Source organism: Martes martes (genome assembly GCF_963455335.1).
Source record: "Martes martes genome assembly, chromosome: X".
Classification (NCBI taxonomy): domain Eukaryota; kingdom Metazoa; phylum Chordata; class Mammalia; order Carnivora; family Mustelidae; genus Martes; species Martes martes.
Genome location: NC_137897.1, coordinates 69,366,221 through 69,385,683, shown reverse-complemented (window position 1 = coordinate 69,385,683; position 19,463 = coordinate 69,366,221). Strand labels below are relative to the sequence as shown.

General features: G+C 34.2%; 1 protein-coding gene across 3 annotated transcripts; it reads right to left on the bottom strand.

The window, feature by feature from the left end:
* Window positions 1-3,871: 3,871 nt before the first annotated feature.
* On the bottom strand, window positions 3,872-17,867 carry PABPC5 (poly(A) binding protein cytoplasmic 5). Of its 3 annotated transcripts, XR_013966317.1 has the most exons (4): window positions 17,665-17,738; window positions 5,935-6,106; window positions 5,391-5,454; window positions 3,872-4,304 (listed from the first exon to the last, which is right to left on the bottom strand). XR_013966317.1 is itself a non-coding variant. In XM_080795711.1 (2 exons), exon 2 carries the CDS (start codon window positions 16,981-16,983, stop codon window positions 15,835-15,837), a length of 1,149 nt encoding a protein of 382 aa, XP_080651837.1. In that variant the 5' UTR covers window positions 16,984-17,123; window positions 17,665-17,719; the 3' UTR covers window positions 15,325-15,834. The 3 variants fall into 3 exon arrangements, 1 of the variants encoding a protein (XP_080651837.1); XR_013966316.1 differs by lacking the exon at window positions 3,872-4,304 and having other exon boundaries at window positions 4,429-5,454; window positions 17,665-17,867; XM_080795711.1 differs by lacking the exons at window positions 3,872-4,304; window positions 5,391-5,454; window positions 5,935-6,106 and adding an exon at window positions 15,325-17,123 and having other exon boundaries at window positions 17,665-17,719.
* Window positions 17,868-19,463: the final 1,596 nt, after the last annotated feature.

The following is a 19,463-nucleotide window of genomic DNA, read 5'->3' as shown; positions in this document are numbered from 1 at the left end:
TGTTTGTGTATGCTAAATTTGCTTAATTTTATGTAGCACTGAAACTTTTCAAAAAGAATTGGACTTATTTATATTGGTGCATTTTCAAAGAATACACTAATGTGGTCTATGTAGATATTCTTGGATATACACAGGTATATAACCATATAGAAACAACAGATTACCCTAAGCTTCCTTAGCTATAATAAATGGCTTAATATTATGGAGGAAGCTAGATATATATAGATATTAAGAAGAACAGGGCTTGGAAATCCTTTCAGGATGAAATGGCAGTCACAGATATTTTTCTGCTCTGATCATCAATCCAATACTAGTACTGTAAGATAGAGGCAGGAAGAAAACCTTATTGTATAAATATTTAATTTCTGGAAGTATGACACAATTTTGAGAAGGGCATATAGATTTAAAAGTTGATTTGAGTATATATGCAAATTACTTAGATATTTGTTCAACTCCCTATCAGAATAATTTTATAGTGGAGCTTTCTAGCCCATACTTAAATTGGGAGAGTGAAGATTATTTGATGTACCAAAGACAAAGATCTACAGACTCATGGTTATTGGTGTAGGCTTAATCTTAGGAAAAAATATACATGCATTATTGCTCATTCTCACATTTTTTTGTGAATACCATTCCTCAATTACTAAAGGATGATTATCTCCCCATCCTCTAAATGACCCAAACCTTTTAGTCATAGATAAGAGAAAATGTATTATAGCTTTAAGTGGTACAAGGAGTTAAAAGCACTTGACTGTCTTAACCTAGGCTACAAGTCAACAAAAATCTGAATTTAATTACCCAGTGTGTTTCTTCTCAAATAAACTATCAAATAAGAGGGAATTAATGACCGAGAAGGCAAGACTACATATGCTATCATGGTTCATGGTAAAAAAAAAAAAAATCATTCTATTTAAAACATTTTTTAGTGTAAAAGGAAATTTAGAGATGTGCTTTTCAAAATTAAAGGGAATAAAAAAAAGATTTCCAATGCTTTACATTTACTGAAGTGGTTTTCCCTATCACTAATAAAAATTTGAGAACAGAATATAGTCTATATATAGACATATACAGATAAAGAAAAAGAAACATGAGGTGTCATTTTAATTACAAACTTTCTTCATATAGATAAATATAATTACCAAAGTATTCTGCTTAATTTGAAGCAAATACAACCATTTGTCTCAGTTCTTGTCATTCCTATAAGTAGATTCATGACATGTTTGTTTGGAATACTATGCAGCCATCAAAAGAAATGAAATCTTGCCATTTGCGACGACATGGATGTTTTGTTTATCTATCAATAGTTGCTCTGTTGGTTAAACATTCATTTTACAAATGACTACAGATACATACTGAGGCTAACATCTACATTATACTCATTCCCAAGTTTTTATGCTATTTGTGTTGTTGTTTTTTTTTTTTTTTTAGGATGATTATATAGAATATTATGTTTCCTCCCATACTGGGTGAAAACACAAACTATTTCTTTCAATAATGTTTTTTCCTTAACTCTTTTATTCTGTTCCAGATATACTTCACTTGGTAAAACCTTTACATTTTCATTTCTTTTCCCTTGCAGTTCTGAGTTAGTAAATGCTAAAGTCATATTGGCAATTATCTTTGCTCCTATAACTGGCTCAAGTATTGTAATTACTTTGACCAGACAACTGTGATGATCATCCCTCCCTGCAAACACACAAACACATATAAACAAACACACCCACACTCCCATATACACACCCACATGCATGTGTGCACAAACTATGAATTCTGCATTGGCAGATGATGATTTTATTTGAGTCTCTCCCTTCTTTCTAGATATTATCCTCCATTTCTAACAATTGAAAACCAACAATCAGAAGAGAAACAGGACGTGTGTTTTCAATAACTCAATTAACAAATAGGTACTGCACTCCCACTATGATCTCAGCTCTGTATTAGATGTAGGTCCTTGAGGAAAGTGGATAGATAATAGAAGGCCATATTTGAAGAAAGTGAGTTTTTCTAAGATGCAATAGTTAAACTTACTATCATAAAGCACATTTTTTTTTCTTGGACTTTATGTTGTGGTATAAGAGTGGGGTGTTCTCATGGCCCTAGGAGAGTGATGAGGCATGAAAATTACTCCGGAGATCTTTAATGAGGGTTTGAAAATGAAAATTTCCAGCATAATGAAGAACTGTACATATGCAGGTTTTAGGATGGTAATTGCTTGTTCAAAAGCTATGAATGATTTTAAGGATACAAAAGCAAATTGCCAAAATAGTTTTTAATAAGCTTTAGAAAGTTAAGCCATGATTAGCAATAGTTGAGAGTGCTTGTTTTAACTATAATCTCACCAATATTGACTTTTTTTTCAGTATTACTAATTTGATAAGTGAAAATGGTATCTCAGTAAATTTGCATTTCTTAATAATTACCTTGGATATTGTCATATATTTGCTATGTAGTTATTATTTGCCTCTTTTTCTTTTAAAGATGTCTGTATATTTCCCGTACAAATTTTGCCCATGTGCTCTTGTATTGATTTGTGCAATTTCTTTATACAAAATTAAAAATTGTAACCATTGATCTGGCATAATTTGTATGAATATTTCCCTGTTTCTAGTTACCTTTCAATTTTCATCTGGTTAAGAGAAATATAAGAATAAAATATTAATCTAGAAAAACTTATTAAGCTTTAATTTTTAATTTATTACATTATATTTTAAGAATTTTTGAAGTTCATCAATTTTATCCATTATAAAACCATATATATTCATTAAATAAAATTTGGAATATCCAAAAAATAGAAAAGTAAAAAAAAAACACACATTGTTCCAATTTTCAGACAGCCTCATATGCACTATAAATATTTTGTTTAATTTCTTTTCATTACCTTTTTGTTCTCTGTGGAAAGGTTTTCGTGTTGCTGTTGCTTAAATATTAGGAAAATTCATTCTGCCATATTCTATATAATTATCACTCTTTCCTGTCATGTTACATTCTATTAAGTCATGAAGTTCCTTTGTTAAACAAATTTTATTTACTATCATTACATATCAGTCACTCCTTTAGGCACTGGAATACAGTTTAGTGGTAGTGGGTGAGGAAAATCAATGGAAATAAACATAAAACATATCACATATTTTTACATGCTGAGGAAAAACGAAGTGGGTTAAGTAAGAATAAAGAGCTCAGGAAGGGAGTGGGGTTTGCAATTATATATAGAGATGGGTGCGAAAAAGTTTTTCTTATTTAGTGTCATTTTAGTTGAGACCAAGTAAATTGACAGAATAACCCATGTAAATATCTGGATAAAGAGAGCTCCAGGTGAAGGGACACAGCAGGAACAAATGAACTGACATAAGAATGAACTTGGTATTTCTGAGAATATTGAAGTGACAATGTGGTGGTAGTGATGTGAGTGAGGGGAAGAAGAGTAAGATATTTAATCAGCAAGGCAAGGTCTTGGTAAGGAATTTGAAATTCACTGTGACTGCGACCACCATTGGACATTCAGAGCAGGGAGGTTACATAATCCAACTTATATTTATAAGAACTCACTCAATCAGTTTTGTGGAGAATAAAGTGTAGTAAGAAAAGGGTAAGAGTAGGAAGATCTGTTAGGAGACTGATGAAATAATCCAGGTGAGGCATGATGGTGGTTGGACTAAGCTATTGGCAATAAAAAGTGGTAATAAGTCGTAAGATTTTGAGTATATTTTCAAGACTTAGGCATCATAATTTCCTGACAGACTGGATGTGAGATGTGAGCAAAAGAAAAGAGTTAATAATTACTCGAATGTATCTGAGATGAAGAAGATACAAAGAGGAGCAGACTTAGAGGGTAAGGACATTAAGAATTTAGTTATTATAAAATCTTTGTAATAATATTTTGAATAGTTTTCTTTATTAAATACATTCTACATTTTATTCATAAACTATTTAGAAAATACAAATAATGAAGAAAAAACCCACAAAAATAATCTATAATCTTAGAACCAAAGAAAATTACTCAATGTCTTGATGTAACTGTGTAGTCTTCACATACACAAACACACACACCATACACACACACACACACACACACACACACACAGTATACACAGGCCTATTTTGTTTATGTATACAACATTTTTCTTACTAAAATGAGATGCTTGGAATGCCTAGGTGGCTCAGTCATTAAGTGTCTGCCTTCAGCTCAGGTCAGGATCCCAGGGTCCTGGGATTGAGCTCCACATCAGGTTCCCTGTTTGGTGGGAAGCCTGTTTCTCCCTCTTCCACTCCCCCCATTTGTGTTTCTTCTCTCGCTGTGTCTCTCTCTGTCAAATAAATAAATAAAATCTTAAAAATAAAATAAAATTAGGTGCTTTTCATGAGTTGATCATTTCAGATACTTTACATTTAGAATTTGTTTAGATTTTTTTTTTTCCTATCCAGAAATTTGGGAAAAAATGAGCCACTTGTACTATGATCTAGCACATATATGGTTTGACTATTTTCATTGTTGTTTTACTTTACTTTATTTCTAACTTATTTAATGAATTATATCAGTTAATAAAGATTTTATATATATTATTAGTATCACTTATTCAAAGTAGCTAACCTTGGGAAATACTTTCTAGGCGAAAGTATCTAGACCAGTGATTCTAGATCAGGGGTTGAAAAACTATAACTTGCAGGTCAAATCTGGGCTGCCACTCTTTTTCATATGGCCTGTAAGCTAAAAAAGGCTTTTGATAGAGAACACATTAACAATTGATTTGATGACTGAAAAAACCAATTTTGAATCTTAATTAAGCTAAATGTAATCTCCCAAATTATTTTCATTAGAATTATATTACCAAATGTACTCTTATTATTGTCATTATATTTTGAATTGTGCCAATTTTAAAATGTGAGGAAATTCATTTTTTCTCTTTTTATATAAGTATCCACATAATATCTTTGATATTACTTCTTTTTGTCTCCCAAAGGCTAAAATAATTACTTTCTGGCTTTAATAGAAAAAAAAAATGTTTGCTGACTCCTGTTCTAGATCTTCTTAAGTGTGCATACAAATTACCCAGAGGCTATGAGAAAACTGTAGATTTTTTGTTGTTCACCCTACCTTCACCACTGCTACATCAATTTTGATTCAGTAAGTCAAGGATGAGTACTAGGAATCTCAATTTTAACAGACACAGACACTTTAGGTAATTCCGATACATTCTGAACCACTAAAAAACAAAACAAAACAAAACAAAACACAACAACAAAAAACCCACACACAGAATGCCAACTTGCACCAAGCAAATTTTAGTACGGTCTTTGAGCTACATTTGGGCATGTACTTCACCACTGGCACACTGGTAAATATCAGTTCATTGTAAAGATCTCCTTTGAATGAATTGCCACAGGTACCATACCTGTCCATGATTCTTTCCACCTGTCACCATTTGTGCAGTCTTCTTTCCTTGGAACACAGCACTGCTGGGAACCAAAACATTGTTTTGGGTCTAGGAGGTCTATAACTCTTAATTTGAACCTCTATGATAGGAATAGATAGATGCATCATTATTCCTGGGTTCCATACATCTGTTCTTATCTCCTTTTTTAATTCTTTCTTTATTATTATTTATGTATATATGCATGTATGCACATATTCATCCATGCATCCCATTTCCCCTATAAACAATAAATTTAAGAAAAAAATAAACACAGGATTTTAATTCTGCTAGAATTAGTACCACATCCCACCCCAATCACCATGTCAACTTTGAATTTTTGATAGGAGTGATATACTGTTTGTGTCATAGTCAATTTAGAAATCTACCAATGTACCTGGGAAAGGCAGAATGTTGTGACTTTTGAGTACAAACAACAAAACATGAGGAGCTTTTAAAAAAATTAAACACTACAGTACATTCCAGAGTCATTGTTATTACAAGTTAGAATTTTTTGCTGAAATACCTTAATAAGAATTCTGAGAAGTCCTGGGATGCCTGGGTGGTTCAGTCACTTAAACGTCTACCTTCAGCTCAGGTCATGATCCTGGGGTCCTGGGATGGAATCCTGAGTACGGCTCCTTGCTCAGTGGGAGCCTGCTTCTCCTTCTGCCTGCTGCTCCCCCTGCTGGTACTCGCTGACAAATAAATAAATAAAATCTTAAAACAAAACAAACAAACAAACAAACAAAAAACAAAAGAAGAAGAAGAAAAAGAATTCTGAGAAGTCCTGAAGTTTTAGTTAGTACATGTGAAAATAAGAAAGGAAGAAATAATTTATCTTCTGAGACAACTTTAAGCATTAATTCTGGACTCTTCTTAAAGAAGTTTATACATGTTGCCTCAAGTTCATATTTCTAAGAATCAAACCTTTCCTCTTTTCTCTACTTTCTTGATATTTTCACTGCTTTTTTTGTTTGTTTGTTTATACTAATGGTGCATCAGAGAAATGTGGGTTCCCTCTCTGAGTAGATGTGAAGGATTTCCACGACTTTTTTGCCCTTCTGTTTCCAATATCACTTCTACATATTTTTGGTGAAAGTTCTGTCTCTGGAGACAACGTATTAATGAGTATTAATTTATTTCTTGTGTTTCAAAACATATTTATTCAATTCATCTGAAATTATTCTATTTTAATTCAATTCCTAAGAATTAACTAAAATTATTTAATATAGTGTTCTTAGTTATTCAGTGAGTTTTAATTTTGTTTTTAGGGACAAATTCCATATTGTTTCAAGTACTTAATTATATTTTCAATTTCACTCAGAAACCTGATAGATTACTTTTGCACATTAAGCAAGATAAACAGTTTTGCCAGACAATATTTTTAAAAAATGTTTGATCCCATGGTGTGCCTGGCTGGCTCAGTTGGTGAAGTGTGCAACTCTTGATCTCAGAGCTGTGAGTTCAAACCCTATGTTTGGGGAAAAGTCTAAAATAAAGAAAAATAAAAATGTATGATCCCAGTGAATTAAAACACAATTATTTTTTTTAAAGATTTTCTTTATTTATTTGACAGAGATCACAATAGGCAGAGAGGCAGGCAGAGAGGCAGGCAGAGAGAGAGGAAGGGAAGCAGACTCCCCACTGAGCAGAGAGCCTGACACGGGGCTCGATCCCAGGACCCTGGGATCATGACCCGAGCTGAAGGCAGAGGCTTTAACCCACTGAGCCACCCAGGCGCCCAAAACACAATTCTTATAGCCCTAAATTCTTGGCCCCAGATTAGAGATACAATTCAAACATGCAATTGCTTATATGAGAAACTCAGCTTAAATGATTTCTATAGATGAAACTTGTTGTTGAGGAAAAGTCGTAACACTGTTTTCCAGTTTATAATTCACCTTATAAGTAGAATATTTGAGGAGACATATTTAAATTTGACCTTAAAATAGGTTACATATATGCAACTCTCACCACCTAAAATTTTTCTAAAAAGTGCAAATGACCCAGTGGTCTAAGAAAATAATTCTAAGTAAAACTGTTTTCCTTTTGGAGACTAAAGTGGGAGATATACTTAGTTCATACTTGCTTTTCAATCACCATAGTTTTTTTCACTTATATCAAAATATAAAAGAAGTTTCAGAAAACTGTATCTTCTTGTATATATTTTAATCTTTGAGAGTGTTACATCATTGTGGTATATCCCCATAAAACAACTAAGGTCTACATATAGTTCATTTCATTGCCTAGGCTGCCATTTCAGAAAAACTCGTTAGTGTCTCTTAACATTATTTCTTGTTATGCTTGAGATGTTGCTTTCACATCTCAAAATTTTTACTGTATTAGCAATATATAATTCTAGTTGTATTACCCAGTCTTTGGTACTCAGATGCTCTGGAGCATGTATACATTATGAAACAAAGCCCATAGGTTTATTGTTGGCTTAATTAGCATCGTTTTGATATTTACATTTTTTAAGCTAGATACATTCATCTGTATATAAACAGTACACATCCTACCATCTACTGTGGCTTAACGTGCAAGTCCTGAAATTTTTGTTTCAAAAAATTGGTACAAAATCACATAAACACACATCTACTAGAAATGTTTGAAGTAATGTGTAGACAAACTATGTAAACTAAAAATGCCTTATAAAAACTGTGTTCAGCAAAGGAAGGAGTTGAGATTAGGTGACAAATGTAAGCGAGTAGAGAGAAGATTAGCACTGATGATTTTTTTTTTAAGAAATTCACTTACAAATGAAAGGTTCCTGAGGGTTACTATTACTGTAGTAGTCAAATCAATGTTAAGCATAATCATACAGGAGCACCTGGGAGGCACAGTTGGTTAAGCATCTGACTCTTGATTTTGGCTCAGGTCATGATTTCAGGGTCATGAGATAGAGCCCCATGTGGGGTTTAGGCTCAGTTCAGAGTCTGCTTGAGATTCTCTCCCTATCCCTCTGCCCCACTCACTTGTGCTCTGTTTCAATCTCTCTAAAATGAATAAATAAATCTTAAGGGAAAAAAAAAGGAACCATACAAATTAAATGAAAACTATTCATGATGCTTCACTGTAAAGTAGATATCTAGCCAGGCAGACATTTATTGACTTTACTCTTAAATGTTTATAACATTCAAATTGTTCTTCATTGCACTGTGTCCCTTTTAAAATTGTCCTTTGTTTAATTCATAAATCCCATATATTTAAAAAATTCTTTAATGAATAGAGAAAAAATATTATTCATCTTGACTTTCATTACTTTGTCACTATTCTTGCCATATTGTACTAAATCTTCCCTTCATCACAAAAAGTATTAAACTTATTCCTTTATTTAAGGAAATCAACATATAATAAGTTTCTCTGCAATAAAATAAATTAGGGATATATTTTGTGTTTCCTAAAGAACTGGAAAAGAAAAGCTTGCAAATTCTTCCCTATGTCTGTTCTACTAAGGGATGTTTTCTGGCCAAAATCCTCAGAAAGGTGATTTAAAACACAGGAAACAATAGATGTTGGCAAGAGTGTGGAGAAAGGGGAACCCTCTTACACTGTTGGTAGGAGTGCAAACTGGTGCAAACACTCCAGAAAACAGTATGGAGTTAAAAGTCAAAAAGTTAAAAGTAAAACTACCCTATGATCTAACAAGTGCACTACTAGATATTTACCCAAGGATACAAAAATACTGATTCAAAGGGACACATGCACCTACTGTTTATAGCAGCACTATCAACAATAGCCAAATAATGGAAAGAGCCCAAATGTCCATCAAGTGATGAATGGATAAAGAAGTGTTTTATAAGTACAATAGAATATTACTCAGTCATTAAAAAAATAAAATCTTGCCATTTGCAATGACGTGGACAGAGCTAGAAAGTATTATGCTAACTGAAATAAGTCAGTCAGAGAAAGACAAATATCATATGATTTCACTCATATGTGGAATTTAAGAAACAAAACAGGTGAATGTAAGGGAAAAAGAGAAGAAAACCACACAAAAGACTCTTTTAACTGTAGAGAACAAACTGAGGGTTGTTGGAAGGATAGTGAGCAAGGGGATGGATTAAATGGGTGTTGGGTATTAAGGGAGGCACTTATTGTGATGAGCACTGGGTGCTATATGTGTGTGATGAATCATGAAATTCTCTTGGAAACTAATATTGCACTATTTGTTAACTAACTGGAATTCAAATAAAAACTTGAAACAGGGATGGCTGGGTGGCTCAGTCGGTTAAGCATCTGCCTTCTACTCAGGTCATGATCCTGGAGTCTGGGGATTCAGCCCCCTGTCAGGCTCTCCACTCAGCAGGGAGTCTGCTTCTCCCTCTGCCCTTCACTCTCTCTCTTTCACAAATAAATAAACTATTTTTAAAAAACTTTGAGACAAACAAACAAAAAGAGTTGCTTGCACCCAGAGAAAGTGAAAATGCTAATTACAAAAGATAAATGCACCTTATGCTTATTGTGGCATTATTTATAATACCCAAGATATAGAAGCAACCTAGGTATCCACCCATAGATGAGTGGATAAAGAAGATGTGGTATATATAATATACACACAATGGAATATTACTCAGCCATAAAAAAGGAGAGTTCGTTAAAAAAAAATGAGACCGTGTTATTTTGTTATTTGCAACAATGTGCATGGACCTACAGAGTATTATACTAAGTGAAATAAATCAAAGACAAATTCCATATGATATCACTTATATGTGGACTCTATAAAACAAAACAAATGAATAAACAAATAAACAAGATGAATGGATAAAGGAACATAAGGAATAACATGGAGGACATTAGGAGAAGGAAAGGAGAAGTGAATTGGGGGGATTTTGAGGGGAAGATGAACTATGAGAGATTGTGGACTCTGAGAAACAAACTGAGGGTTTTAGAGGGGAGGGGTTGGGGCGATGGGTGAGCCGGGTCGTGGGTATTTTTTTTAAAGATTTTATTTATTTATTTGGCAAACAGAGATCACAAGTAGGCAGAGAGGTAGGTAGAGAGAGAGGAAGGGAAGCACGCTCCCCACTGAGCAGAGAGCCTGATGTGAGGCTCGATCCCAGGACCCTGGGATCATGACCTGAGCTGGAGGCAGAGGCTTTAACCCACTGAGCCACCCAGGTGCCCTGGTAGTGGGTATTAAGGAGGGCACGTATTGCATGGAGCACTGTGTGTGGTGCATAAACAATGAATCTTAGAAAAAAAAAATTAAAATTAATTAAATTAAATTAATTAAATTAAATTAATTAAATTAAAATTAAATTTAAAAAAATAAAATTAAGTTAAAAAAATAAACAAATAGATTGTTAAATACAGAGAACAAACTGGTGCTTGCCAGAGGGGAGATAGGTAAAACAGATCAAGGAGATTAAAAGGTACAACCTTCCATTTATAAAGTAAGTCCTGGAGATGAAGAGTAAACCATAGGGAATGTAGTGGGTAATATTCTAATAACATTGTTCAGTGACAGATGGTATACACTTACCATGGTGAGCACTGAGTAATGTATAGAAATGTTGAATCAATATGTTGTAGACCTGAAACTAATATAATTAGTATGTCAACTTTGCTTTAAAAAAAGGAGTTGTTTGCCATCCTGTGTAAATTTGCTTAAAATTACTTTTTAAGTGTTCCTAAATATTGATTTTTTAAAAGTCCTTGATTTCCCAAAAGTATAATTTACCCTTTAGGAAGTTTTTTTTTTTTTTTTTTAAGATTTTATTTACTTATTTGACAGAGAGAGCGAGTGAGAGAGGGAATACAAGCAGAAGTGGGAGAGGGAGAAACAGGTTTCCCGCTGAATAGGGAGCTGGACGCAGGGCTTGATCCCAAGACACTGGGATTATGATTTGAGCTGAAAGCAGATGCTTAATGACTCAGCCATGCAGGACCCCTGTTTTTGGAAGTTTCAAATCAATCTCAAAACTTGTATAATTATTTATTCTACATTATGGAAGATTTATTTTTTATGCAAAATATGCCAACATCTGGTATTTCCCTTACTAGTTTTAAAACAAAGAAACTAATTTACTCTGATAACTGAGACGGTCATAGCATATATCATCATTCACCTCTTTTCCTGCAAGTCTCTCCAAAGTATTAAATATTTTCTTAGTTAAATAAAATACAAAGGTTCCAAACTTTTGTTGAAAAATTTAATGAGAACACTGATCATTTTTGGTTGCCAAATGGGAAATCATTTAAAATTGACTTTGACTTTAGAGGGTGAAAGTACATGGAGTTAGTTTATTTATTTATTTATTTTTAGTTTTATAGTAATTATATCCTCAATATTTGTACATTGAGTAAAGTCTTTCTCAGATTTCCAATGGTAGCTAGATTATCTAACTACTAACCATGATCCTTTGGAGCCAAGTAGGATACATTAACTCTCTTGAGTCTCCAAGAAACTATTTGCTAAGTCAGACTTCATGGGAAGTAACACCCTAAAATATGTAAGAAACAATTTCACATACATAAGCATTAGTCTTTCAGGGATTATTGTGATCCCATTTGATTTAATGTAGGAGCAGGGCCCTCTGTGGGATAGTTTTGGTCTTGGAGGAATATCCTATTAATTTATTTTAAAAAAATGTTTCTATACAAATAGACTTTCATTTGAGTCATGCCAACTATTAGAAGCTCATCAATTGTTGAACAATAACAAGAAAGAAAGCATGAGGAGTATAAAAGTATTGACAACACCTTAAGGGTATAATGACTATTCTATGTCACTAGTAACACTACTTTAAAAGCACCAATCTATGTAAATCAATTCTCAATTATTTCTTCATGGGATAAAATTTAATGAAAATGGCTTATTCTGTAATTCATTTCATTTGTGAAATTCTGAGAAGGGAATTGAAAAGCAAACAAATGGAGGGTAATTCAACAAGTAATCATGGAATGCTAACTAAATTCTGGGTACTACTGTAGGTGCATATATCATCTATATTCATACACATATATATCATACACATATATCATCTATATTCAGTCATTTATTGATATACTTCTAACTATTCCCTTAAATTAGGCCATTTATAGATAAGATGGTATTTACACCATTCCTAAACATTCCCTTAAATACACAGTAATCTTAGTTATTTTTCCCTTGTGCTGAAAATATCTTACACATATAACATTTTATTTTTCCCTTTAACCATAGATACAACCAGAAAGGCACCACTATATGTAAGAAATTATCTTTACAGAAAAGTCTCACCAAAATAATCTTTAATAAAGCAACATTCATTTTTTTAAGATTCATTTATTTTAGAAAGAAAGAGAGCAGAGGGGAGGAGCAGAAGGAGAGGGAGAGAGAAACTTAAGGGGACTCCCCACTGAGCACAGAGCCCAAGGCAGGGCTCTGTCTCAGGATCCTGAGATCATGACCTGAGCTGAAACCAAGAGCTGGACACTCAACCTACTGGGCCACCCAGGCACCCCACAAGGCAATTTTCTTCTCCCTGGGTACATTTGAAGTTTGTACAGTGACTTTTTTGAAAAGCTAAAAAAAAAAAAAATTTAAAAAAAGGAAGAAAAACAAACAAAACTTGATTTAACAGTCTATCCTTGAGTTTACCATGACAATTGATAGTACTGTTCTACTAATTTTTACTAATTATCTTGTGCAAGGAAATGTTTTTAATGTCTTTTCACCAATATAAGCTGTCCAGTTGTTTTGCTCCCAATTTGAAGCCTTAATTATTAGTCTATTAAATGTTGTTAAAAATGAAAAGTACAAGATTGGAATACTACCCAGGTGTTTGTGTTCAAATAGAGATTATCTTTCCTTTATCTTTTTACCAACTAAATTCAGAGTTTTTGTCTATTTTGCAATGTCCTAACATGTATGTTTTATCTGTCCTTGGACATATTTTAATTAGTCCTTTATTTATACAGGCTGACTTCTTGGAAATAATAACCAAATACTTGAACAATTTCCCAAAATATATTAAATGCTTATACTTGAAGATTTTTACCTATTAGAAATCTTTTGTGATTTATACTGAATCAAAGCATGTGTCAAGGTTTTAAGTTAACACTAATACCTAAAGCTTATAAATTTAAATGGAAACTGGTAATGGGTAAAAAGGTGTAGAGAGTACATGTGGTAAATAATTACTAAAGTAATTATTTTAAATGTATTTGTTTGCATTGTTTTCATGTATTTTAATGATCACAATGTTTATACCATTGGGCAAGTGGGCTCAGAAAATATGAAAATTATATCCCATTGGTTTTAGTTTTACTTTTGTCAATTTAAGTAAAGGATATATCTTGAATGTTTTTACCAAAATTCTGATATATACATCAGTATAATGTGCATTTTAATTTCTCTACTGGACTTAAGCTTTTATATGCTATAGATACTTTTTCTCAAGCTCATATAACTCACACTGTTTTAAGCAAGGAAGTTTATCACAACATTGTTTACAGATGTAGAATACATTGAAAAACATAAATCTTATTCAATAATGTGTTACTTAGATAATCTATAGTACATCCACACAACGGAATACTGTGCAGTCACTCAAATTATGATACAGGTCAATATTTATTGACATAAAAAGATTGTTTTAGTTTAAAATTTAACAAAACACAGTACATATAGTATGTTATTTTTTGTTTGTTAAATAGTGTGTGTATACATAGGAGAAAAGGTATGGAAGTATATGTGTGCATTGAAAACACTAATAATGGTTATCTCTGAACTGTGGAAACTTTACTTCTTTATAAATGACTGCATTGTGTACATTTTTTTAAACGAGCATGTATTATGTAAATGATCAACAAAAGCAGTGATTTTCATTTGAAAATACTTGATAATGAATATAAATGCAATTTGTAGATAAACAATTACACAGAAACAACTTTTTCTCATTATTTTATGGGCACATAGCTAACAAAAGTGTTAACAAAATTATATATTTATACTGCATTATGTATGTAACCTAAGATTTCTATATAACATAATAAAAGCCAATTAAGAATAAAGACAAAACATTTTCTTATGGTTGGAACTGTGATATGAATGAATCCGATTTTAAAAAAGCAATTATTTAAATTTTACATAAATTAAGTAATAATTTCTCAATTTCCAAAATGGATTTGAACACCCACATATTAAATGAAAGGCAATGTAAAAAAAAATGAAAGTATAATATGTATGGAAGGTAGATGGGTAGGGAAAAGAGGGGATTATAAGTAAAATATGGAAAATCTGTAATCAAGAAATTACAGGCTAAATAATGTAACTGCAATAGAGAACAGAACATTTTGTCACAACTTCCAAGCAGCCAGACATAAAGAGAACCATACTGGATTAATAGCTCTCATATAATAAATGGAGGCATATGATTTAATCACAAGAGACAAGCTTTTCCTTACTTTTGATAGATATGTGAATATTATCACATGGATGTATTCAAAAATTTACAAGAGATAATGACAAGTTTAATAGAAGATATTCTTCAATGTAGTTTTTCAACATCACTATACAGATTATTTACCCTTATACTGACATGTTATAGAGATGGAGGTAAAATTTTAAAATTATCTATAGGTAAAGGCAATTCAAAGCAGTTATTCATCCTTTTCTTTATTTTAACATGACCCGTCTATATTATTAAGGAGTTTAAAAAATGAGTGGCAAGAATGCTCCTTAGAGTGTCTTCATATATTAAATCTCTCAAGAAAGATCTTTAAGATGAAACTCAACATTTTAATTATGCTTAAAGTGTTAATTTCCTAAGGTACTGACTGAGAAAACACCAATATGTTTATTTCTCTAGCCATGAAGTTAAAGAAAACTCCCAACACTTAGTCAAAGCCACTGTCAACTCTGTGGTATGCCCACAATATAGTAGAAAAGGGAAAAAAAGAAGTATAACGAAACTCACATCACTTTAAAGTAATATTCATTTTAAATAATAAGGTAAAATTATGCACAAATGTTAACCGAATCACATACATTTTCCCCTGCTCTATTGATTTTCCAAAAAGCAAGTTAGAAGTTTTCTGTGTGATAGATTCAGAAATATTGTTTATTTTGAGAATATTTTCATAGAAGCAATTATATTTAGTATTATAACTGGAATAAGGAAGGAACTATATTCAACCAATTACCTTACCTTGACTGAATTAGGAAAAAAAAATATGTGGAGAGATGAATTTTATTCTACATATTCCTAAGGATATTTTATCAAAAGATAGTACAAAAATGACAATTTTACAATTAGAAATTATGTTCTTCACTAAAATGAACAAGGTTTTCTAGTTTCACTTTTTTTTCCAAAGCAAAGTATTCACTTTAAAAAAAAAACAAAAAAACCCTGGAATAAAATAACCTCTTATCACAAAGTAGCCCAAACTAAGTAGGCATCAGCTTAAGGCTGAAACAAATTGAGCATTCTTATTCTCACCACCTGCGCCTGGCCTGGCCCAGGGTAACATGCAGGGGCTTGGAGCCCACTGTGCGACCGTTCATCTCATCCACTGCTTTGGTAGCATCTTCAAAAGAGGAGAAGCAGACAACACCAAACCCTTTGCCTTGCCCTACTTCCACCATCACTTTGGCCCGGCTAATTGATCCAAAGGAAGAAAATTCCTCCTTCAGTTTTTCATCATCGATGGTCTCATCCAGGTTCTTAATATAGATAGGCACCCCCGGAGGCCGACTTTTTTCTTTTAATCTCAGCCGTTCAAATCTTCGTCTTAACTCAGCCAATCGTTCAATTTTCTTCTGTGCCCGCCCTACATATAGAACTTTCCCATTGATGGACTTTCCATGCAGGTCTAATACAGCCTTTTGGGCAGCCTCGTGTGTCTCATACCTCACAAATCCAAAGCCCTTAGATTTCCCACTGGCATCTCTTATTACCTTAACACTCTCAGTTGGCCCATAGCCACTAAAGATTTCCTTCAGTTGTTCGTCATCCATGTCATCTCCAAAGTTTTTAACAAAAACATTGGTGAAAGTCGCTCTATCCCTGGTTCTGACTTCAGCTGCCCGCTCTTCTGGGAATTTGAATCTGCCAACATACACCTGGCGGTTATTAAGCCGCACTCCATTCATGTGCCAGATGGCTCTATTGGCAGCGGCCAGGCTGTCAAAGTGCACATAGGCATAACCCTTAGAACCATTGTCATCACATACGACTTTGCAGGAGAGAATGTTCCCAAAAGCAGAAAATAAATAAAAAAGGGCCCTATTGTCTATGGATTTATCCAGGTTTTTGATGAATATATTTCCAACTCCAGACTTTCTTAAGCGGTCATCTGGCTGAGACCACATGAGGCGGAAAGGTTTGCCATTAATCAAATCAAAATTCATGGTATTCAGGGCCCACTCAGCATCTGCAGGAAAGCGGAAGTTAACATAGCCATAGCCCAGGGGGCTGCGGGTCACGGGGTCACGGCATATTCGGGTGAAGCGCAGAGGGCCAGCAGGCCTGAACTTTTTATATAGCATATCCTCCGTGACATCTGGGTCCAAGTCACCCACGTACAGGGCAGCCTTTAGGTACTTCTTTTTCTTGCCAGCAGAATTAGGCTCTCCACTCCCCATCTTTCTGAGCACAGGGAGGTGGCTCTCTTGAGAGAGAAAAAAAGGCTGATTTCTCTAAGCTATGGGCCAAGCAGCTGTTCACAAACAGAAGAAAGCCAAGGAGAAGAAAGCTAAAAGCAGACTCAGAATCACTGTTGAGGCTGAGAAAATGAAGTTCAGAAACAGCTGGTCAGCAGGCTCAGAACAAACACATCAGACAAATATGCATCCCAATAACGAATCTGTTCTACCTAAAAGGACTTATAATTTCCGCCCTTTAAGATTTAAAATCGGTTTCAAAAGCCAGTAGTAAGAAATTTCCTGTTCCCCATTTAATTGTAAGAAATCATCAAGCAGCTGGCTGTCACCCCACATCCAGCATTGCAGACAGAGGCCTTGAGACCTGTTTTCTGCATAAACATAGGCCTCGAGCTCCTGTTGGCTTAAAATTCTATTAACAGTGCCAGGGGCCAAACGTGTATTCCTCCGCCGGCTGCCTGGCCGGTCTCAAGCTGGCTCTCAGATAGAAGGCCGCTAAACACACTCAGCGTCAGCAAAAGGGCAGACTAAACACTTGGTGCGCTGGGGCCGGAAGGCAGGCTGCAGAAGGCGGATCGGATCGCACAGAAAGACAGACAGACAGACACACGCGCTGGAGACAGGAGACCGCCCAGATACCCCAGATGCCCACCGGGTACGGACCGAGTGACGCGCGGTAATTTCGGCAGTCTGAGACTCGCGGCAGGTCCGGAGGGACTGACTGGCAGACTCGCACTGGGTCAGCTCAGGCGGGAGGCGGTTCCGGACAGATGCGGGGCGGAGTCAGAGGAGAAGGGCAGATGCGCAGCGGGCGGGCAGAGCAGGGACTGTGGACGTGGATTGCTCTCCACAGGACAGACCGACCCAAGGACGAAAACCATTTAGCTGTGGTAGGGCGGGCGGGGCGTGAGGAAACCCGGAACCCTGCTAAGTAACTTCCCGCTTCCTCTGTGCCAAGATTAAAAAAAAAAAAGAAGAAAAAGAAAGAAAGAAAGAAAGAAACAAAAAAAATACATATTTTTTATTTTAAAATATTATGTATTTATTTGTTATCTTACAATATTAATTTTAGGCTGCTGACCCCAAAATCAAAGCAGGAGGTGATCACCTAGGCAGAAAGAACTCTCGTACTTTTTTTTTTTTAATAGAAAAATAATTCCCAATACAATTTCTGCTTAGGAAATAAGATATAAGATTGGTTACTTTCCTGAGTTAATTGGAAAGTCAGAATTGGCAGCTGTACTGGATTCCCATTACAGTGCTGAATGATCACAGGGTCAAATAAAACATAGGGCCATGTTGTGTTTGGCCTTTTTCCTTACTCCATTAAACTCTAACATAATGATCACATTATCCCCAGGTAGTAGGCAGAATTCTTTTCACTGCTCCAGTAATACTATGCTTTTAATGACTGGAGAACCATAAAATGGCTTTTTTACGATACCTTGTGCCACAAAACATTGAAAATGTGCCATCTCCATAACCACAAATTACAAAATCTTACTGAAGGAGATAAAACCTGCAGAATCAATACAAAATGTAAGATTAATGTTCACAGATGAAATACACATGTAAAGATATAGGCACTTTATGAATTAATTACTGATTATTTTATTTTATGAGTTTTTATTTAAATTCCAGTTGGTTAACATACATTGTAATATTAGTATCAGGTGGACAATATAGTGATTCAACACGTCCATACAACACCTGGTGTTCATCACAATTGCACTCTAATCCCCATTACCAATTTAACCCATCCCCTATTCACCTCCCCTTCGGTAATCATCAGTTTCATATAATATTTGTTTTTTTCTGACTTTATTTCCTTTAGCATAAAATTCTCTTACACCATCCATGTCTTTGCAAATGGCAAGATTTCATTCTTTCTTAAGACTGAGTTATAGTCCATTGCATATATACAATTGTGCATACAATATATATAATATTCATATATATACATACCACCTATTTATCCATTCATCAGTTGATGGACACTTGGGCTGTTTCCATAATTTGGCTATTGTAGATAATGCTGCTATAAACTTCAGAGTGCATGTATCCATTTGAATCACTATTTTTGTGTTCTTTGGGTAGATACCTAGTAGTACAATTTCTGGATCATAAGGTAGTTCTGTATTTAAATTTTTGGGGATCCTGCATACAATTTTCCAGAGTTTCTGCACCAGTGTGTATTTCCACCAACAGTGCAAGAGGATTCCCCATTCTCCACATTTTCACCAATACCTGTTGTTTCCTGTATTGTTGTTTTTAGCCATTCTGACAAGTGTGAGTTGATATCTCATTTTAGTTTTGACTTGTATTTCCCCAATGATCAAGGATGTGAGCATTTTCTCATGTGTCTGTTGGCCATCTTTATGTCTCCTTTGGAAAAATATCTATTCATGTCTTCTGCCCATTTTTAAATTTGGGTTTTTGTTTTTGGGTTGTTGAGTGGTATA

What these genes read in the sequence shown, in the direction of transcription:
- PABPC5 (XM_080795711.1), bottom strand. Translation starts at nt 16,983, where the DNA reads ATGGGGAGTGGAGAGCCTAATTCTGCTGGCAAGAAAAAGAAGTACCTA.